The following is a 22,362-nucleotide window of genomic DNA, read 5'->3' as shown; positions in this document are numbered from 1 at the left end:
TGATCTGTCTGACACCACCTCACTGAGGAGGTCCCAGGCTATCCTGAGACAGAGGAGAATCAGCACAGCCCTGACTGCTCCCCTGGGACTGCGAGGAATGCCTCTGTGACCTTCCCTGTGGCTCCGTGTCCCTATCTGACATGGTCTGGGTGAGAGTGGGGAGGACTCATGTCCACCCGGAAAGTTGGGGGTGTGGTGCAGCTGGATGCTCCGTGGACCTTTCCTGCCCTCCTGCTCTCCCCACCATTTGCCTGTTTCCCCAAGGACGGTGGGCGGCGAGGGCTACATTCTGATTACGAGGGGACCCCAGTGTGACTGTGGCCTGTGAGGGGCGAGACTGGCTGGAGGGAGGCCTGTGTGGGTCTCAGTTACCGGAGTGTCAGTAGATAAGAATGGAATTGGCAAGGCCAGAATCTGGAAGGGAAAGTGATGGTTCTTGAAGTGGCCAAGCCGGCAGAAGGGACGGGACAAGGTGAGGCCATAGGAGGGTAGGATTTCTAGGTAGGACACTGGCGGGGAGGGGAGGCATGTCCTGAGGAGAAAGAACACAGTGTGGGGGTAAAAAGTAGGATCAAGGGTGGTAAGGGTTTTATTTTGGGTTGAGCTCATAAAACTTTGTTGCTATATTCAGCAGCAGGTCTGCTGTGGAAACTGAGGCCCAGCAACTGGTCAGGCAGGCACAGGGCCCAGTTTCACTGTGCCTATGAACAGACCAAGTGGCCAGGGGGCCAGAGGGCAGAGGATGAGGGGCATGTGGGCAGGCAGCAAGGTGACCTGGGACTGAGGGGAAGCCAGGATCTGGCAGAAGTCAGGGCATCGCTGGCTCTTGTACCACTTAGGGAGTCCGCTGCCCTGGTTCTTGTGTCAGGCTCAGCCCTCCGTAGTTCTGGGAAGAGAGGGACCAAAATGCAGCGAGAAGCCATAGCTCGACCCACAGGCTGGGTGAGTGGCTCCGTTCACTAAGCTTCTCGGCCCCGTGCCTGCCGGGTCCCGGATCACGACCACACCGGGAGGAGGATCTCATGTTAGCCCCATTTTGCTGATGAGGAAACGGAAGCTCAGAGAGAAGGAGGGGGTTGCTCACAGTCACCGAGCTATGGGTTGGGGAGCTGGGATAAAGGCAAGGAAGCCGGCGGTTTCACCGCCTATGACTCATGGCCTATGCTCCGAGCCAGCCATGCCTCAGAGCTCTGTGATATGTTCACTCGTCCTCTGGTCTCTGGCAACTTCAGGGCCGGGCCCCTGACCCCTGCATTCTCCCCTACCCGGGAGTGCCTCCTGGGGAGGTTCGCAGGGGGGCTGCAGGGCCGAGCACAGCTCCAGAGCATGCGCTTGGCACTGCTGGGCAGCGGAGTCCTAGGGACCCTGGGAGGCATCCGTTCTTACCAGGTTCACAATCATTTTAGAGGGACCAGCCACCCCTTCTCCTCGGGTCACTTCTCCCTCATGCTCCCCTTGTTCCCTGCTCCGGAGGAAAGGACAAGTTTCCGGAGGCCTGACTCAAAGGGGTTCAAAGTAAAGGGCCTGAAGAACTCATTTACACCGCGATGTCAGGGAGCATGTGTCATTCACTAGGAGCCATTGTGTGTATTAGAGATGGAGAGCAAGGGCCATGTTTGACACAAAGACGTGATTTTTTAAAGAATCGGGTTTCTCAGAGTAGTTAAGGAACTTGCCCAAGGACACAGCATCAGGCTGAGTGAGGTTTGAGTGCAGAACGGTCTCTTTTCATGAGCTCAAGCTATTTCTCCGTCACTTATGGCCAAACTGAAATAACAGAACTAAGGGAATATTTCAGAGACTGTGTCAGGCAATTGTCCTCCCCTTGGTTGTGTGTCAGAGTCACCTAAAATGGGAATAAGGAGCCCAGAGGCCTCGGCTTGTCAATGTGGGGACAGTGCCTGGGGTCTGGAATTTGTACTAAATTCTTTGAGTGACTCTGATAATCACCGGAGGTTGAGAATTACTCATGGGAAGTAGGAAGGATCCTCAACTTTTTAGCTAATTAGTTCATTTTTCCAGGCCCCCCGCCCCCCCCCATTTTTTTCTCTCGGGTATAGAGCCTGGAATGTAGAAGTTGTTGAGTAAAAGAGCAAATACAGAACTAAACTGGTTACAACAAAGAACTGCCTGGCCAGAGCCCCTGAGGAAGGTCACTGCCGTCTGCCACCTAGATCGGGCCCCATTTCCAAAGTAGCCACACGGAGAGGAGCCCGCCTTTCTGCCACGTCTGCGAGTCACACTGAGTCAGTCAGGATCGTGTTAGAAAATGAACACACGCAAATACATAGTTTCCTTCCCGCCAACAATAACTCTTTTAAAAATATAATAGGAAAAATATTCCATTCCATTCTTCATGACAACAAACACGAGACATAATAAAATCTAAAATCTTTTTCTCAAGTTAATTTTTAAGTTTAAGGACATTCCAATTAATATCCCAAAGGAGCTTTTATAAAACTTGATAAGATGGCTTTGAATTTCAGCTGGTAAAATAAATAACCCAAAATAGCCAAGGAATATTTTATAAAAAGAAATAACATGGGAAGACTTTTACCATTTGCTGGTAAAACGTATTCCACAGTGACTAGTTTAAGCAGTGTGAGAGTCGAGTTAGAATTCATACAGACATGAATGAAAAACACAAGGTTGGGATACCTGGTGGCTTAGTTGATTAAGTGTCTGCCTTCAGCTCAGGTCATGATCCCTGGGGTCCTTGGATTGAACCCCATGTCGGGCTCCCTGCTCCTGGGGAGCCTGCTTCTCCCTCTGTCCTTCCCCTGCTCCTGCTCTTTCTCTCTCTCTCTCTCTCTCTCTCTCTCTCTCAAATAAATAATAAATGAAACCTTTAAAAAAAAGAAAAAGAAAAACACAAGTTTGACAAAATTCATTTATATATAAGTACTTAATATATGATGAACATGGCATTTTAAATGCAGTGGGAGAGGATTTTTGTAAAGTAAGTGATGCTGGCATTGCAATCTATAGACTATATTTTAAACAAAAGAAACAAAATGAACACAGAAGAATATGGCCCAGAGGACACCCTCTGGGCATGCCGAAAGCAGCTCCCCCAGCGGTCATTGACAGAGACGGGCTGGCCTTGTAGTAAAGCGTGGTTTCTGAAGCCGAAGGAACTGGGCTCATGCCCAGGCAGTCCTTATATCAGCTAAGCCCTTCGGGGGTGTTCCTGGATCCCGTGAATGTTAAATGCAATGGTATTGCCCGTTTCTTGGCAAATCGTAAACTCCCACAAAATGCTCCCGAGCTGCCCAGCTCTCAGGCTTCACCAGAGTTTTACATGCACCAAGAACGGGCTCTTGGAATTTGCAGGAGAGGCATGAACCCCAGATGTTGGATTCTGCACAAATAGCCATGGCTTGTCCCAGGGTTGCTGCCAGCTGGGGGAAGGGGACAGGGAGAGAGTGTGACAAAGACTTGGCTCCAGGCCCTGGGATGGCGACAGACAAGCTAACTCTCACTTTGGAGACAAAATGCACCCTTCAATTCTAGCGCTTCCCCCCAGACATCAAGCTAAGCACGGAGTGCAGCCAAGGCTTCCATTTTAAGACCATAATTGGCAACTTTGGTCCTAAAACCCCGTCATGTGTCTTCTGTAAAATTGCAGTGTCCCCACCATCTAAAAATATGCAGCGCAGTTTGGTCATGCTGCAGAAATGTCGCTTGAACTGACCATGAGAATAGTAACATGAGGAGGTTACTGAAGATAATGAAGGCCCAGCGTCTGCTGGAGGGGAGCCAGGGTGCGAGGTCGGAAAGACGTGGCCCTGGATTCTGAGGACACAGTTCCAGGACAAGTATGGGGGTTCTCCTACTCTGGCTGAGGCCGTCAGCTCGCTGGCAACGTTATTTGGCACCTTCCTTGGATTAAACCTTTTTTTTTTCTTTCTTGTTTATTTTTTTTACATATTTTTTAATTTTTGAAAGATCTTATTTGTTTGTTTGTTTGTTTATTTAAGACTTTATTTATTTATGATAAAGAGAGACAGCCAGAAAGGGGGAAAAGCACAGGAGAGCTAGAGAAGGAGAAACAGGCTCCCCACTGAGCAGGGAGTCCGACATAGGGCTCCATTCCAGGACCCTGGTATCATGATCTGAGCCGAAGGCAGATACTTAACTGACCAAGCTACCCAGCGGCGGGCCTGCATTCCTTCCTTTCTTCCTTCCTTCCTTCCTTCCTTCCTTCCTCCCTTCCTCCCTCCCCACCCTCCCCTCCCTTCCTTTCTTCCTTTTCTTTCCTTCCTTCCTTCCTTTCCTCCTCTTCCCCCCCCCACCCGCCCACCTCCTCCTTCTTCTTAAGAAGAAAAAGGCATGGTTTTAGTTTCTTTTGCTACTTTATTTACCATTCTAATTTTAGTGCTCTGGGCGTCAAAGGCGGGTTTGAAATAAAAATGACAGCCTTCCCCATATAGCTAAGAGCATGGTACTGTCCAAGATAAAGACCTTTTCCTACCTGGGGAGAATTTTCCAGAAAGGGTGCTCAGCTATTTAGGAAGCTTGGAGGTGACAGAGGCAGCACCAACTTGGAGCCAAGAGGTCTGGTTCTGTCTCTGGCTCGGTCACAGTCAGTTCTGTGTTCTTAGAAAGCCACGTGAAGCTCCCCTAGCTTCTGACCCCTCGTTTGTAAAGAAGGCTTACTTCTCAGACCCCACCACTCCTGAGGAGCTCAGAGCTTCCTCCCTGGGGATATGCCCTCCTGACAGGTTTGCCCCTGGGAACCCTGAGGCAGTGGAGTAACACCCTTAAAGCACTTAGCTGATAAGCGAAGCACTTTGTAAACTGTAAAGTGCTACATCTACACTGACACAGTTTGCCGTGCTGCTCTGTTAGCACAAATGCTCACAAATATTACAAGGATACCCTGTTGTGGCCTTTTGAAAAAAAATCAAAAATAGGAAAAGTAAAGAAACACCTGGACTTTTCTCCGTGAACTCTCAATGACGTGCCCACTGAAGGGATCTTGAGAGTGCTAGAATCAGGAGATTCGAGGCCGGGAGGCAGCATTTTGCCAACTTTCATGCTCTTTGTGGCCAGAAGAAAGCAACCCATCCACCTAGAGCCGCAGTCCCCCCTCGGAGTGGAAGCTCAAGGTCCCTGTTCAGGGCCCCATCTGTCCTCACAGGGACACTGGTGCCCTGCCAGGACTCTGTACCTGCGCCAAGACATCTGTCTGGCAGCTGCACCTGGACATTCCTCCCTGTTAGTGAACAGGTGTACAGATCATGGGAGGCAGCCCCATGGAGCCAGGAGGGCATGGGCTCTGTGCATGCAAAGACCCAGTTTCATTCCTGTTCCACCCCCCAACAACGGCAGCCTCTGAGGCAAGCTTCATTTTGTTTGTTTGTTTGTTCATTTTTAAGATTTTTATTTATTTATTTGACAGACAGAACCCACAAGTAGGCAGAGAGGCAGGCAGAGAGGGAGAGAGGAGGAAGCAGTCTCGCTGCCCAGCAGAGAACCCGATGCGCGGCTTGATCCCAGGACCCTGAGATCATAACCCGAGCCCAGGGCAGAGGCTTCAACCCACTGAGCCACCCAGGCGCCCCCATTTTGTTTGTTTTTAAAGAGGATGTCTTAGCAGCTGTTTTCCAGGAAACAAACTCAGTGATGGAGATTTGCATGCAGGAAATCTCAGGCGCAGGGCTGGGGCTTGTGGGAGCAGCACCTGTAAGGAAGTAAGGGGGCAGGAACGAGCGGGGGTGGGCGGGGGGTGGGGGAAGTAGAGCTTCCACGCCAACCGAACACCACAGCCCTGCAAATCCCATGGTGAGCTCTGGAGCTGGGCTGGCCCTGCAGGGTTGTCCCATCTTGAGGCAGGGGCTGGGACTTTGCATGCCCACATGGACCAGTGTTTGGACACAGGCTGACCCTGGGAGGGGAGGCAGCTTGCCTGGACCACAGACAGTTCCTCGAGGGGACTCTGCTGCGAGCCTCTAGACAGCAGCTTCCAACACAGGGGAAATGAGAGGCCGGATCCCGAAAGGCCGCCCGGACAGCACACCGCAGCATCCGTTATGGGGGACAACGATCTTTTCTCCCTCTGAGGGCTGGGGGACAATTTGATGACATGGTGTCTGGGAAGCCCCACATGCAGCACCACACAACAACACAGTACATCTGCAATCATCACCGTCACTGAGCTATTCTGATGACTGCCTCGTAACACTGCGTTACCATGCTGGCCTTACCGTGTTTCCTTCTCTCCTGTTCTGCTGTGAGCTGCTGCATAGAAACAGCGATGCTTTTTTTTTTTTTTTTAAACCTTTGTATTCATAGACTTGAGCACAGATCTTGGCTCATAAAATGCTCTTAATAAATCACTGTAGAATGGGAGTATGGATCAAGGAATGGCCACAAGAAGGATGGCCTGGGGCTGCCAAAAGCCATGTGTGACTGACGTCCCCTGCTCTCTCTCCTAGTCACTCTGGACTCATGGCAGTCCCTGGCCCCCTCTGCAGCAGTTCTTGACCCATCCATCAGGACCTTTGATGTTGCCCACATCAGCTCTGCCGCCACCAGCAACTTCTCTGATGCCAGAGACTTCTGTTTGTTGGGTAAGAGGAGTTTCCCACAGCTCACACACCCTCAGGCAGGTAGCTGATTGCGATGGAGTCTCACAGAGTGCTACTCACACTCCTGATCTCAGAAACCCATGGGAGACTCCAAGATGACCTGGAGTCCCGGGGAAGGAAGGGATGAGCCTGGGGACAAGACCCGGGGTGGGCCTTCCTCTGCCGTCTGCTCATCCCCCTGCAGGGGCAGCCCATTGTCAAGGTTTCCAAGGGGAAAAGCCAGCCAGAAAGGGAGCAACGTTGAGCCATGTCAGAAGACAGATGACAGGAAGGATCTAGGGGACTAGTCTGAGACAGAGGAGATGAGCAGAAGTGGTGACAACTGTCCTCCAATTATAGGGGGGCCATCATGGCAAGGAAGAAATATAGTTGTCCTGGCCAGGCTCTTGAGGCAAAGCTAAGACCTAAGGGTAAAACTCAAATTTCAAGAGTCTTTCTCAGGGCAATATAAAGGAGCTTCTAATAGACAAAGCTGTTCACAAATGCAGACTTCGTGTAGGGGTTTTCCGGTCACTAGCATTTAAACGAAAGTTAAATAATAACTTGATAGAGATGTTCTACAAAGATTTTAATTTCTGCAAGAGCCTGAGATTGGATAACATTCATACTCTTCTAATTCTTTGATTCCATGAATCACCTCACCTACAAAGTTAGACAGCGATATGAACATCTAACCAAAAGGTCATATATGGATGTACAGGTTGTGCACAGCACAACTTTGGATGCTTCAAAAGCACAGAAAGAGCTATGAATAAGTCTTTTACACAGTTCACAGCTGGCCCAAGTGAATGAGTCAACACCAGCTTCACAGCAGTTCCTAGGTCTGAAAATCCTGAATGCCAAAATTAAATTATCTAGTGCACGACCTGGTACACATGGGAAAGGACGTAATCCCTGGTGGAAAATAGTGGGTATGATGGGGGAACTGGAAAGGGAGATGAAGCTGAAGAAGAAGGCAAGGGCTGGAGCATGGAGAGCCTTGTTTGTATGACTTAATCTAAGGCTAATGAGGAGCCATGGAATTGCTTCAAACAAAGGAATGGTAAGAGCATATTTGTGAATTAAGTAAACCATCAAAAACCTGATTTTTGTGTGGAAAATAGATTGATGGGAGAGTTAGGTTCCCCCAATGACAATTCTAGTCCTAGCCCCTGGTACAGTGCCAGGGATGTATAGTAGGTACTCCAACGAGTAAATAAGTGATTGCATAGATGGATGGGTGCATGCATGGATAGATGAATGCGTGGATGGAAAGATGGATGCATTGTTGGATAGATGGATGCATGGCTGGATAGATGGGTGCATGGATATATGGATGGATAAGCGGATGGATGGATGCATGGATGGTTAACTAGGTGGATGGAGACATAGATGGACGGATGCACAGATGGATAGATGGGTACATGGATATATGGATGGATCATGGATGGATGGATGGTTGGTTAAATAGATGGATGGAGACATGGATGGATGGATGCATGGGTAGATAGATGGGAGGACACATAATTGGATGGATGGATGCATGGATACATGATTAGATGGATAGATTGATGGATGCATGACTAGATGGGTGGATGGACTGATGGATGAATAGACGATGCATGATGGGATGGATGCATGGCTGAGATGTCATCTCTGAAGCCCAAGCCTCACTCCTCTTATTCTGTAGAATGTTCCCGTCACCCGGCCTGCCTCGTCACCACTCTGCAGACCCGACCTGGTGCTGTGAGGTGTGTATTCTATGCTGACGCCCAGATCTGCACACATAGCCTGCAGGCCCAGAACTGCCGACTTCTGCTCCGTGAGGAGGCCACCCACATCTACCGAAAGCTGAGTGAGTCCCAGCCTGTGCCTTTGCAGCTCTTCCTGGGTATAATAGCTGGGAGGGACTGTCCAAGTGCGTGATGACTTGTGGGCAATGGATTTTGAAGTTCTCTAGAAAAAATTGGCCAAAGTTATCTTGGACCAGGTGGCATTCATTTGGGAGGAACTGAAGGAAGGTGAAAACCCTGCTTCTAAGCTAGAGCTTCTCTGGCTACCTTTATTCATTTATTGGAGTTATGGAAGCCATTTGGCCTTTGAATTCTTAGTAAAATAAATAGACCACTTTTTGCCACCATTTTATAGTTCAGAACATTCTGTCACATGCCTTATCTCAGTTGGTCCTCACACCAATCCTGTGAGGTGGCAAGATAAGGGTTTTATCCCCATCTTAGAGATCAAGGGACTGGCCTGGAGAAGTTAGCGATGACAAGAATGGGCACTTGGAGCCAGGTCTCCTATCTCTAGATACGATCTGCTCGCACAAAACCACATCATCTAACAACCCTATCAGGGTCTGGAGAGGGCTGCTGCTCATGGCTCAGTTTCATTTGAAAGCATTCAGTAGAGTGTTACATGTCAGATGTTGTGTTAGGTGTTAGGGATACAGGGAAGAAGCCAACGAGGGGAGAAAACATAGAACTCTAAGAAATCATAGAAATCCATCACTAAGTGCGGTAGGTAAGACCTGTGTAATGGGAGACATGGGAGCTGGAGGCCGGGGCAAATCCCGTCCCCCATTAGACATGCTCATGGGATGAAGTTAATGACTTTTTAAAACATTGCCTATTTCTGCCATCTGATCTTCTAGAGCAGAGGTTGGCCAACTTTCTCTGAAAAGGGCCAGATAAATATTTTAGGCTCAAGGCATCTGTTACAACTACTCAACTCTGCCACTTAAGCAAGAAAGCAGCCACAGAAAATGCGGAGATCAGTGGGTGTGGTTGTGTTCCAATTAAACTTTATTTACAAAACCAGGCAGCAGCGGGATTTGATCCCATCCTGCCTTAGAGCCCTGGTGGTACCCAGGCCTGTCTTGATCCAGTGGTATCCTCTTTTGGCCTCTCCTCCACCTCAGCCTTTGGACCCTGAGAGTGCTCCCCAGGCCTGGGAGTGCTTGGGTTCCTGTATGTTGTGGTCACGGGCCTACAGTCTCAGATCTTGTCTTCTACCTAGACACTCACAGCATTCACTCTCAACTCTCAAGTTAGCTTCCAATAGTGTATTTCACTCACAGCGTAGCTAATCTGCATGGAAATCCTGCTGCGGGGAGAAGCCTCGCTTTGGGGCTTAGGTTCCATAAAACAGATTAGACTGTTTCTCTGTTAATTTTGTGTAACTCAAGTTCAAGGTTAAAAGCTCATCTCGAGCTGAAGATGAGAGCCTGTGTGTATATACACAGACATTGTCTGCACTTTGTGCCCACATATAGCTCTGGATAATTTTCTTCACTTAATAGTCCTGTGGCCTCAATAGAGGGCTATTCTAGAAAGAATCCATCAGTTTCCAGAAAACAGTTCAATAGAGAGAGTTGCACATCTAACATTTTCCCCCTGTTGGATCTCATTCAGTCTGGGGTTCACCAGGCAGCCTCTGGAGGGAGGGCTGAATGCCACTGTCCGTGGGAAAGCAGGCTTGCATTCCCTCGAAATTCTTTAGCTTTTGTATTTTGTGTCTTTACTCCCTCCTTCAGAGGGTGCCACGTTCATGAAATGTGGCTGTTTTCCTGTGGAGCAGGGGGACAGACAGAGTCTGAAGGTTTTGCTGTGTTAGCAGCCACAGGCCTGAATATTGGCCTGAGGTCCTATGATTTACACTGAAGCCGGAAAACTTGTGAGAAGGAGCTGTGGGCTGAGACCAGCTGTGACTTGTGACTGAGAGTAGATTAGAATGTGCAACTCTTTCTTTCCATGCTGGGTTTACACTTAGCCCTCAGGGTTTTTGCAACAGAGAGAATTTCATTACTGTTTCCAACCTTCCCTCCCTCCCTCTCTCTCTCCTTTCTTCCTTCCTTCCTTCCCACCTTCCTTTCTCTTCCTTCCTTCCTTCCTTCCTTCCTTCCTCCTTTCCTTTCTTGTTCGTTCGTTCGTTCTTTCTTTCTCTTTCTTTCCTTCTTTCTTTCTCTCTTTCTCTTTCTCTGTCTCTTTTTCTTTCTCTTTCTCTTTCTCTCTTTCTTCTCTACTGTTCCCTCCCTCCAATCCCTTCACTCACTCCTGCATGGAGCCCCTGTCCCTGGCAGGCACTGGACTCAGAGCACCACAGGCTCCATGTGCTTATCCCCAACATCCTGGTGTCGTAGAGGCTGCTATCATTCCGGTTCCACAGGGGGAAATTGAGCATCAGAAGAACTAGGAAGTTTCCCTGTAATAGCTGGTGCATATGACCTGAAACACAGGTCTGCTTCCTGCTGGGACTCTGCATTCCTCAGTTCCTCCCCACCATGCTCCTCGGTGGCCCGGGAGTCACACACCGCCCCAGGGGTTCTCAGGCTTCACACCGCTGAGAGCCCAGGCCAGATGGTTTTTTGCTGTGGGGGCTGCCCTATTTACTGCAGGGTGCTTAGCAGCATCCCGGGCCTTAACTCACTAGATGTCGGAACCCAGCATCTCTCACAGACCCTGGTGACGACCAAACGGTCCGAGGAAGTTATCACATGTCCCCTGGGATGAAATCACCTCCAGCTGAGCCACCGCCTGGCACCCAGCTTGAGGAATGGGTAGACTTCTGCCTGTCTGTCTGCCTCCTCTCCTGTACCCCTCCTTTGTCCTCACAGATGGAGGAGGGTGTAGACGGAGCTGCAGACAAGCGGGGAATTTCATGGCCAACAGCCGAGCCCAGCAAACCAAACACACTTGCGGGAATAATAAGCAATTTCCCATTCTCTCCTGCTCTCTCTCTCACACACACAGGCAGAGGGGCCGGGGGGGCGGGGGGGGAGCCTGAAAGAGAGAGAGAACATCTCTGCACCAGCATCCAGTACTCCCTTTGTGCCAGGCCCTGAGCCCTCTGGGGAATCAGAGGCCGGCCTGTTCCAAGTCCCTGAAAATGGTATTTGGCATGGAGCCAGGGTCCCAACAAAAGTTGATTGACTCAATCACTGAAGGGAGAAACTGTGGTAGAGGAGATAAGCACCAGCCCAGAGAGAGGCTTCCGGGTGTGCGGTGATTAGCATTACAAGGCTGGGGGAAGGCTTGCGGGGCAGAGCTGGGAGGGCAGGCTGGCAGGTGGCACTACTTTGGCCTGGCAGGCTGGATGGAGTCTGGGGGCCTGAAGGTGGGGAGGAGGGCGTTGCGGGCAGGGGGCAGGGGCAGGGCCCTGGAAAGGGGCCCTGAGCTGGCCCTTTGACCCATGTGAACAGCCCTGGTCTAGTCTGGTCGCCGTCGCTGTCGGGGTCCAGAAACCCTTTGAATCCTACACCTTGGAATCCTGGCAGCTCCCCACCCCTGGCCCCTACCTCTGTTTTCTTATCAGCGAAATGCAAATAAGGGCCCAGGGTTCCTCCTCTGCAGTTCTGAATTCCCAACCTTCTAAAAGGTAGAAAAACAAATTTTTGGGGGGTGAGTTTGCTGCAAACTTATTTGGTGGCAACATTTGACCTCAAATGACTGAAGATATCATATTCTTTATGTATCCCTGTTAGTATGAGTGGTTTGTACCCGGTCACTGATGTGTTTGAGGGTGGGGCCTGACTCCAGACCCCTTTGGGGGATTGGCTGAGCCTCATACTTCCTGTGTCTCTCTTTTCTTTTAAAAATCCCAATACTTCCACACTTCACAGCACTCACCATAGCACATACCCTCCCCAATGTCCATAACCCTGTGAAGTGTGTAAACCTGGCGATTCACAGATCTGTACCCCTGGGGATAAAAATATATTATATGTTTATAAAAAAATAAAATTAAATTAAAAAAAATGTGACTTCCAGCTTAAAGGTATAATAAAAAAACTATGAGGTCAAAAAAAAAAAAAAATCCCAATACTTCCAAATGACCAGCCACTCTGGCCCCCACATGCTGAGTTAGGGTTTGTGGGCCTGGGTTTAGGCTCTGCCTGGCCTCTGGGTGGGAAGAATCAGCGAGGCAACACATGTAGAGAAGGGACCCATGCCATGCTCTACAGATGTTCAGTGCCTGGTAAACATCAGCTGTATTTGCTATTAATTTTTTTTTTTTTTTCACATTGAAAACTAACCTGGCTAGACTCTGGCTTCTGGGGTTGAACGAACTACCGACATTTTTTTAAGTGTGAAAAGCGGTGTTTTTGTTTGAATAGAGCACCCATGGTCATCTCTTCCCCCGCTATCCCCCTCCCCACAGACATGCCTCTGCTGGGTTTTGGGACACTGGCACCTTCTGTGACCATCGCCCCCCACGGCCGACTGCTGGGCAGGTCGCGGGCCATCCAGGTGGGCAGCTCGTGGAAGCAAGTGGACCAGTTCCTGGGAGTTCCGTATGCCGCCCCGCCCCTGGCAGAGAGCCGCTTCCAGGCCCCAGAGCCCTCGAACTGGACAGGGTCCTGGGATGCCACCCAGCCACGGTGAGGATCTCGTGGAATGCATCTCGGTGAATGCCCAGGGAACTCCCCTCCCGTTTGAACGCATCAGAGTGAGACTTGGGGGCACAGCAGTGCTTTCCAATTTGAGGGGTGCATGGGAATGGTCAGCATGTTAATCAAGGGGCATTAAGGGCTCTTACAGATAAACCCTCCAAATACCATTCTCTTGTTCCTGCAAAGTGCATTTGGTGATGGGGGTGGGGGTGGCATGTTCTGCTCTCTGCAGTGATGCAGGGACCCAGGCTACTGAGGCTCTGCCCTCCTCAGCATGAAGGCATTGAGGGCTTGAACTTGGGCGGTGGTGGAAAAGTGTGGAAAGCCATGGTAGTAAGTCTCCACCATGGAGACACAAAAGGAATAAGCGTCCATTAATCAGAGTGCTTCCCCATGTCAGGGTGGACCCACATGATGGGGGAGGCTTTGGTTGGAAAGTAGGTGGAGAGTTTGCCTTCTCAGGGTCCACCGCAGATGAGGTTGGGGGACAGGGAAAATCACCTCTTGGGCGGGTCCCATCGGGCTGCCGGTGGCCATGTCCCGGATGCGGTCTCAGCTCTCATGCTCAGGGACGCTCAGCCTGGCACGCTCGGGCCCTGTCCTGATGCAGAAAACAGCTCAGACTCCACATCCAGTGACAGGTCTGCACACGTGCGGCAAGGAAGGGCCTAGGTCCCGAGCAATACCCACGTTCCCCGTCCCTATCTCGGGCATCCTTTCTCTGAGCTGGCAGCTTGTCCCTGGAGGTGTTCCTCCATGGGCCTCAGTGGAGGGAAAGGTGGGCATCCTGCCGTTTCTTCCCTGTGCTTGCCACTCCCTTTCCCCGTTTACCGAAGCTGCCTAATCCTGCAGAGCTGGTCGGCCATGACCATTGGGCCTTTGTAAGGGCCGGGGGTTTCTGGCTGGGGGTGGCAGGCGAGAGGGGAAGACGAGGCGTGTATCTTTGGTTGTTCACCTGGAAGTCATAGAATCTGCCTCCCCAGGGCCAGCTGCTGGCAGCCAGGAACCCAAGCACCCGCGGCTACCAGAGTCAGCGAAGACTGCCTGTATCTTAACATGTTTGTCCCTCAGAACGTGGTGAGTTCGGAAACCCTTGACTGTCTACCCTGAAAACTGCCCTGTTAGACTCCCCCCGTCCCCGGAGCTGCCGGGATCATTCACCCCCTCCAGACTCTGTGCTCCCAGCGCTGTCCTCACCAGTTCTTGGCTTCCTGAAAGCCTGTGTGGCCAAGAGGAAGCAGAGGGTCCTTCTGGAACCACAGGGCCTCACCTGACCCTCCCCACATCCTCAGGCCACCCCCGTGGCAAATGGGGCACTATTGTCCTGGTTCAGTTCTCCAAGAAATCTTCATGAGGGTCTGTGTTGGGGGGCACTGCTCTGGGTTGGGGGGGTAAGACAGAGAAGTGACAAACCGAGTGGCTGCCCTCAGGAGTTACACTGTAGTGGACAGGGCAGAAACCAACACGCAAATGGTTATTGAACAACCGTGGTGTGGATGAGACTCTGAGGAGAAATAGAGGAAAGGTCACAGTGACGGGAGGTGTTGGGTGGTGGTCAGGGGTGCCACCTGACCGGGGTGAGGGGAGGGAGATGTGAGTCAGGCAGTGGGTGAGGGTCAGCGATGCAGGGTGTCTGAGAGGGGGAGAGACCCACAGCTGGGGAGGATGGAGCCTGACTGGGGCTCATCTGCCGGTGAGGAGACAAATCAACCGCTGTCCTTGAGAGGCCCTAGGAGTGACCCCTGGGTGTGCTTCCGCTTGGACTCCTGTTTGGGGGACAGTTCCGGGGGGTGAGGTTTGGAGCTGTGACCCGGACAGGGTGATGCCCTGATTTAGAGCCTGGACCGGCCTAAGTAGCGGCCACGAGCCTGAAGCTCCATGTTTGAGTTTCCTGTTTGGGGGGAAGGGTCCGAGGGCATGAAAGCAAAAACGGATGAATTTTAGAAAACATCAGTTTCTGGGGACGCCACCTCAGTGTGGATAGATACGATGATACCCTGCCCCGTGCCACAGCTTCGTGGTCCCCTGGCCTACTAGCCACGAGAGGCCGCCTTCCTTTGGATGTTTGACCTCAGCACGCTGGTCTGAGTGAGCTTTGTCATGAGGCCCCCACAGGTGAAAGTTCTCGTAGACGGTGCTACTATGAGCAGAGAACCCAGAGTAAGGGAGACAATGGGTCCCCTCTGCCCAGCTCTGGTCTCCCCATACCTGCGATGCTAGATTGAGGTCTGGCTCCCAACTAAGGTGCCGCTGACCCCTGCCTCACTGGTGTAGAGAAGGTAATTGTGTTCCATGTGCTCTGGGTACAGGTTCTGAAAGGGGAAGAGAAGTAGCCTCTGGCTCATACAGTTCTTGCAGAAATTAAGTAAAAACTGTATGGAGACTGATGAGACACTAGGTGGCTGATGGGGACATTGGAGATAACCGTGAGTGGGACAGAGACCACATGTAAAGGGATGAGGGTCACTCCACCTGCAAGTGACGGCAGACCTGCAGCCCACTGCCTGGAGCTATGCAGTCTTCCAACACCCCAGGCCTGGCCCCGACTTTATTCTGGAAGACTGTCTGGGTCCTCCCTGGTGAGTCCTTTCAGTTTGGCCACCCTGCCTGAAACCTGTCCTGGCGATAGAGAGCTACTCATCACTCACCTAAGGGACATGGTGTCACAGATGGGAGGGCCCAGGAGAGTATGCTGGGAGGGGGCGCTGAGGCTGGAATTCTGGGTCGGCCCCTTCCTTTCTGTACGTGCTTTAAAAAGTCATTTCACAACCGTGAGCCTTGGTATTCACACCTGTAGAATGGAAGTGCTTGTAGTCCTTAGAGCATCTGCCTACGGGGTGGACCTGGGATGTGGCAAGACTGTCTAGCTCCAGGTGATGGGCTCCCAGTCTGCAGGAGCTGTCCTTTCTGCCATCTGCTCGCTTTGCAATGTGAGCAAAGTATCTACTTTTCATGACCCTCAGCTTCCTTCTCTGTGACATCAGGCTTACTCGCGTGCTAGGGCTGCTCTGATAGGGCTCCACAGACCAGGTGGCAAAACAACAGAAAGATTATTTTTTCAACATTCTGAAGGCTGGAGATCTAAGATCCAGGGGTCGGCGGGGCTGGTTCCTTCTGAGGCCACTCTTCGTGGCCCATGGTTGGTCGTCTCGTCCTCCCTCTGTCTCTACGTGGTATCCCTTCTGTGTGTGTCTCCATCCAAATTCCCCCTTCTTCTGAGGATACAGTCATATTGGGTTAGGGTCCACTAGCTTAGGACCTTATATAGGACGCTCTCCCAAATTCAGTCACACTCTGAGTTCGTGGAGTCAGGAATTCAACTGTGAAATTTAGGGTGCCACAGTTCAGCCTGTAACATAGGACTAGGTGTGCCCACATGGCAGAGTTGACAGGAAGAGTTGTGGGTAGGCTCGGAATCTGGCACCTTCTTGGGAAAGGTGCCCTCACTGAGCTCTGGAGGGTGAGAATGGGTCAACCTGTAGCCTCACATTTCTCCACTCCCCACAGGCCCCCAACGCCTCCGTGCTGGTCTTCTTCCACAACACCGTGGAATGGAGGGGGACCGAAGGACAGCTGGCTCTCGACGGCTCCTTCCCGGCTGCTATTGGCAACCTCATCGTTGTCACGGCCAGCTACCGAGTGGGTGTCTTCGGCTTCCTGAGTTCTGGTAAGTCGCTGGCGTGGTTGGGGATTGCCGACCCCCTGAGCTGAGGGCCATTCTACGTGTGGTCAAACCCTTCTTCCCAAAGCCCCATCCCTTCGGGGCCCCTTGGCCCTCCTCCAGCTGAGCCAAGCACTCAGTAGACTGTCCCACACGCCCATGAGACCTTCCAGCGATGCTGACACCCATACCTGAGAGTAATTGTTGCCAGTGGTTGATCTTACTATGTGCTAGAGCTGTTCCGACTACATTATGTGTTGTATCTTGTGGCGGTGGTGGCGGTGGTGGTGTGTGTGTGTGCGCGCGTGTGTGTTTTGAGGCCCCAGAAGGTTAGACACCTGTTAGCCTCAACAGTCAGGAAAGATCAGAGCCAACTTTCACCACCAGGGCTGATTGGCTCTAGGGGACCGTAGATGGATTATAGTGCTGGGCCCGCGGGGCCGCCATTTGACTCCACGTAAGAGCTGCCTCAGTGATGCTTCCCGTTTCCTCTTTAACGCCAGCCTCACTTGTGAACATCAGCCTGTCCCCCATCCAGTCGCAGAACTGTTTGTCTCCTTGCTTCCATCCACCTCCCTCACCAGCACCCAGGGCAGAATGGAGGCCGGGACAGCGTCCCCTGTCCGTCTTTTCCTCCATGTCCAGTCCCTCCCAATGGTGGGACACTTGTCAGATAGCCACGGCTGGGGGTAGACACGCAGGTCTGGGAATCTGAAGAACCAATGGCCACTTCTGCCATTCAATGTCTGTGTGACCTGGGCTAAAACCCTTCATTTCTGAGTCTCAGCTTTCTCCTCTGTAAAATGGGGACAATTTTACCCAACATCCACAGTTACATGAGGCTGTAGGGAGGTTGTACACGAGAAAGGGCTTTAGATACTACAGTGGGAACCTTCAGATAGGCGCTGAACTTCATCTCTCTTCTCGAAGGATCTCATTTAAGACCCAAACGCCTTACATGCTAAGTCAGGATGGGCAGGTAGAAAGTAGCATGGTTAGAATAATGGACTCATCTAGAGTGTGGGTGAGTGGGTAGAAATTCCAGAGTGCTGGGGAATGAGGGTTAGGTGCACCACGTGGCATGAGCCGTTGATTGCCAGGAAGAAGATTCTAGGCCTGCAGGACAACCATGAAGCGGGTACCAACTTCAGGCAAAATACGACCAGATGCCAATGAGGGAAATGTGGATGGTGAACACATTTCAGATTTTCCTTCAGAAGGACCAGGGTCAGCTGCCAGAGCAACAAAAACTCTGCCTGGGTTTTCTTTCCTCTTTTTGAACATGGGACTGATGATGATTTGATAAGTCCGTAGCTTCCATCTCTGAAGAGGCGAGTGAAATTCAGACATCATGCTCTTGAACGTGGTCAGGTGGAACGTTCCACAGACATGGCTGCTGCCTTGTCTTCGAGCTTTTCTGGACAGAGGGGAGCGAATTCCCATATGTTACCCATGCCCGAGGGGCATGTAATCTTATTGAGAATTTGTGTGCTTCTAGGAAGGGAAACTCATTCCTGCTGCTGGTGGAGTCAGTGTCAGGGGAGGCAAAGGAAGTTTCCAGAACACCTTCTGGAATGCCCTTCTCATTCCTGACCTGGAACGCTGCCTGTTCATTGTGCTTAAAGCAGAACTGTCAGCGAGAGGGGAGGAATGTTACACTCAGCAGTGCCTGCCTCTACCAGATGTCTCTCCTGGATCGCCTCCTTTCACTCTCATGGCAGCTCTGTGGGGCCAGTACCGAGTGGCCATGTGGCAGGTGACTCAGCGAGGCTCAGGGAGGTCAAGGACCTCCATGCCCCAGTTGGGAGTGCACTTGGGGTGTTAAATCCTATTGGTCAAAGAGCAAGGAGAAACATCTTGTGGCTTGCTCCCTTGGAGGTTTAGAAAGGGCCCTTGGATTCTCTGTTCTTCCGTGTAGAGAGCAGGATGTGTCTTTTATGTCCATTGAGCCACAGACAGGTTATCTTTGCTTTATTTACTAGACTTCCTAGCTTCCTCTGCATTCCTGGGCCTTCCGTCCTCGATGGAAGATGCCTTAGCTGAGCCTCCCTACAGCTCCACCAGGAGAGGGGAGCAATGCATCTGTAGAGAAACTGAGACACTGAAACGTTAGGATGCAAACACAGCCTTCCGACTGCCTGTGGTCCTGGGGGATGCTCTGGAAGAGGAAGGCAATGGGTGTGTGAGTCTGCGGACTCCCCCAGTAAATTTGTGACAAAAGCCCACCATCCCCTTTATCAATTAAAACAATAGTTAATAGATTTTACCATTTAGAGTGCTTTAAGTTTACAGAATAACTGAGCAGGAAGTACAAAGAGTTCCATAGGTGCCTTCCCCTGCCTCAGTTTCCCCTACTATCTGACACTGTGTGTTGATGGGGCACCTCTGTTACGATCGAGGAGGCAACACGGATAGGTTAGCATTGACTGAAGTCCAGAGTTTTCAGTAGGGCTTGCTCTTTGTGTCATCCTCTCTATGGTTTTGATAAATGTCACGTGTCCACCATTATGGGTCACGCATAAGAGTTTCACTCCCTAAGACTTCCCTGTACTGCACCGTCCATCTTTCCCCTTTTCCATTTTAAATACTTGGACGCTGATGTTCCGAACATGGGTCTGGAGAGAGACGGGCTACTCTGAGTGCCAGCCAGAGCCCAGGGTCCTGCAGGGCACACAGGCTTGGCATCCATGCAGCACGGGGTCTGAGAGCAGTTCAGCCAAGCTGTGGACCTGAGGGGCTCTGGGCACTTCCTTCCCTCTGCGTCCACCCCCACGCTGCCCATCTCTCAGATGATGCTAAGATATAAGGGGGGCCGACGGGAGAATTCGAGTGTGGAAGGCAGACAGCTGGCACGCTGCCTGGCACCCAGCAGGGGCTCACAAGGGTTAAGCTCTCTTTCCTCTCTATGGACCCAGACAGGGCTCCTTCCAGGCAGGGCTGGGTTGTGGTCATGCCCCGGCCCCACATGGAGCCAGCAGCTGGCATGAGTTGCCCCTGGACCACAGCAGCTGCGATAGCCCTTGGCATGGACTGAGTCCTGCCCAGCGGTCTCTGCCCACGTTCCCTGGTGATCAGCGTGTGTGGCATCCGCTATTGTAGCCCGCAAGAATGAGGTCCTCCAAGATCTCCGGACTCTGGAAGCAGTTTTCAAAGTGCCTGGAGGGAGGACGGAAACAGAAAGAAGCTCATGCCAGGCCTGTGGCTGACAAGACAAGCTCGTGTTCTCTGTGAGAAGAGGGAGGCCAAACCCAACAGTACTTTAAGGGGGCCCTGGTTCCTGGTAAACTGAGCAGTTGGAAAGGATGTGAAGGGGTTGGTGGTGGGCTGGGGGAAGCCATTTCCCCAGCCTGGATCCTGCCCGGGGACAGACTCTGGGGGGCACAGGGCTCAGTGACAATCCCCACTCTGGCAAAGCACTGCAGGAGGGGAACAGGGGCAGGTGGAGTGGGGGGCAGTCAGGCTCAGAGGTGGGGGGGGGGGAGAGTCAGCCTGCAGGCCCGAGTAGGCTGTGGGGACAGAGGAGGGGTGCTTTGGCTGGGGAGTCAGACAGAAGGCCAGGCATGGTACCATTACCATTCCCTCATCATCCCCAGGGCCTCCCGAGAGGGTCTGCTACCCTCCAGCCAGAAGAGTGGGCACAGAGTCCTGTCTCAGCTGCTATCCCCCGTAGGTGCAATTTCTGCTGCAAAAGCCAAGGCACACTCTGCAAAGAACATCTGGGAGAATCTGCTGGGACCTAAATCTGTTTCATTTTATTCAAGAAAAACTAGACAATTTCTACAGTGCTTTATGCCAGGCACTGTCTGTTTCCTTTGTGATTGTTAACCAATTCAATCATCCTAACAACCCGAAGACCTAAGTAGGGTTATTACTTCCATTGTACTGATAGGGGAAATCAAGTCACACTAGGTAGTGTGTCCAAGGCCCCGAAGTGCTGGTAGGTGGGGGGGCTGGGGCTGCTCCCAGCTGGTCTGGTTCCATAACCTGTGTGTTTGGCCACCTCACCTGCTTCTCCACGACCATCAGTGAGACTGGGGGCGGGCACTGTGAGCTCAGAATGGCCCCAAGGAGCATTAAAGGGAGAGCTGGAGACATCACGTGAGCAAGCGAGAACCAGTTATGGAATGGGGGAGCAGCTGGTATGGCTGGGGTGGTTCTGGCCAGTGCAGGTGGGAGGACCGAGCAGGGCAGCCTGGGTAGGTGGACAGGGTTGGACGCCTGCTCACCTCTGTCTCCCTACTGGACTCTACGTGCAGCTGGCAGGGAGCCCCACTCCGGCGTCCTCCCCCAGGGGCACGGCACAGCTCGTGTGTGGCAAGACAGAGGCAGCAAGACACCGAGGAGGCCTCAGGGGCTGGGCCACAGCAGGATGGCTGAGTGAACGTGGCCATGTTGGCTGGGCAAGGGCCAGTGTTGGAAAATGAAGGCAACCCAAGCTGCTTGGATGGGCCCAGGCCACTCGCAGAGGATCACAAAAGCCGGGAAGACATTTAGACTTGACTCTGGGCACAAACGGGAGTTAACAGAGCTTTTGAGCATGGAAAGTTCCATAAATGGAGCACTTTTTTTTTTTTTTTTTAATGAAAATAACACAATGTCTTGCACATCATAAATTTTCCAACAAGTGTTGAATAGGATTGAGTGTTGGGACCGAGAGTTCCGAATGTGCATTGGGATCTAAGTCCTGACTTTCTATTACATTTGCTTCTTATGCTGAAACAAACATTTCCTCTCAAGGGTCAGGTTCCTCCTCAGTGAAGGAAGGGGTTGGAGCAGACTCCCTGAGAGCGGTTAGCTCACTGCCCCTGTGCGCATGGCTGAGGCTGTGCGTCCCAAGGGCCAGCGCCGTGCCTGTCTTGCTCTCCATGGAACCACATTCAACACCTGGCACCAGGCCAAGCCCCATCCAGACTTGTCGGAAGAGCAGCCCTTGGAGGACCCTCCCCTCTGACTTCTTGGGGGTCCGTAGACCCCATAACGTCAGCACTGTACTTGGGAAGCTGATCTATGGGAAGTCAGAGGCAGGGATAGCTGTCCCCAAACCTCCTATATTGTCCCCAGAAATGCAGGCTGTGGATGTCACTTCCAGGACGTGCAGGACTAGGTCCCACCCAGAGGGCACCCAGCTTTCCTGCCCTGCCCAAGACCTCAGAAACCACGCGTTCCTCCTAACAAAAGAGAAGTGCAGTCCAGAAACGTCCACAGTGAGGACTGTGGTAATGTCTTCACGAAACCCAGAACACAAAATGCATTTGAAGAAATTCTGAGAGTCTGACCAGCTGGAAGAGTAATTTGTACTGTTGTGTCCTCCGAGTGGATGTTCTCGTCAGCTTGGTGAGCGCCCGCGTGAGGAACTGGGACGCAAGATTTTCCTATTCTTCTGTTTGGAATACGGAGTCTCGTTGACAGTTTTTCACTGGATACTGAGCCCTGTTACTCGTAACTACGGTCATTCATTCACTGGACATCGACGAAGGACTTGCTATGTGCCCCTGGTTTCAGTGGAGGCCATGGGCTAGCAAGGAAGGTGATAGCCAGCGTGACAAATAACCCGGAAGGAGAACCTTCCTTACCTGAGGGCTGCCTCTGAATTATCCGATAGCTAAAACTTGAAGGACGGCTGGGGAAGAGGAGGAAGGGGAGGAAGGCCAGGGCGCAGCAGAGGGCTCTGGGCGGAGGAGGTCCCATGGGCCAAGCACAGGTCTGGAGGAGGATGGGCTGAGGGGTTTAAGCCACTG

At 51.8% G+C, this 22,362-nt stretch overlaps 1 protein-coding gene across 1 annotated transcript in view; it reads left to right on the top strand.

Annotated features, from left to right (window-relative positions):
• The window catches only part of LOC111146558 (thyroglobulin), a 238,337-nt gene that overhangs the window by 116,858 nt on the left and 99,117 nt on the right, over positions 1-22,362 (top strand). Inside the window, exons 36-40 of the mRNA XM_022502145.1 lie at positions 6,441-6,575; positions 8,263-8,427; positions 12,732-12,951; positions 13,947-14,040; positions 16,471-16,630. Coding sequence (XP_022357853.1) covers positions 6,441-6,575; positions 8,263-8,427; positions 12,732-12,951; positions 13,947-14,040; positions 16,471-16,630 — 774 coding nt within the window. The remainder of the gene's footprint in view (positions 1-6,440; positions 6,576-8,262; positions 8,428-12,731; positions 12,952-13,946; positions 14,041-16,470; positions 16,631-22,362) is intronic.

This window comes from Enhydra lutris, unplaced genomic scaffold (assembly GCF_002288905.1).
Source record: "Enhydra lutris kenyoni isolate GAN:26980312 unplaced genomic scaffold, ASM228890v2 scaffoldscaffold14, whole genome shotgun sequence".
In the NCBI taxonomy this organism is placed as follows: Eukaryota; Metazoa; Chordata; class Mammalia; order Carnivora; family Mustelidae; genus Enhydra; species Enhydra lutris.
The sequence above is the reverse complement of the archived record's forward strand: the minus strand, read 5'-3'. Positions and strand labels throughout refer to the sequence as shown.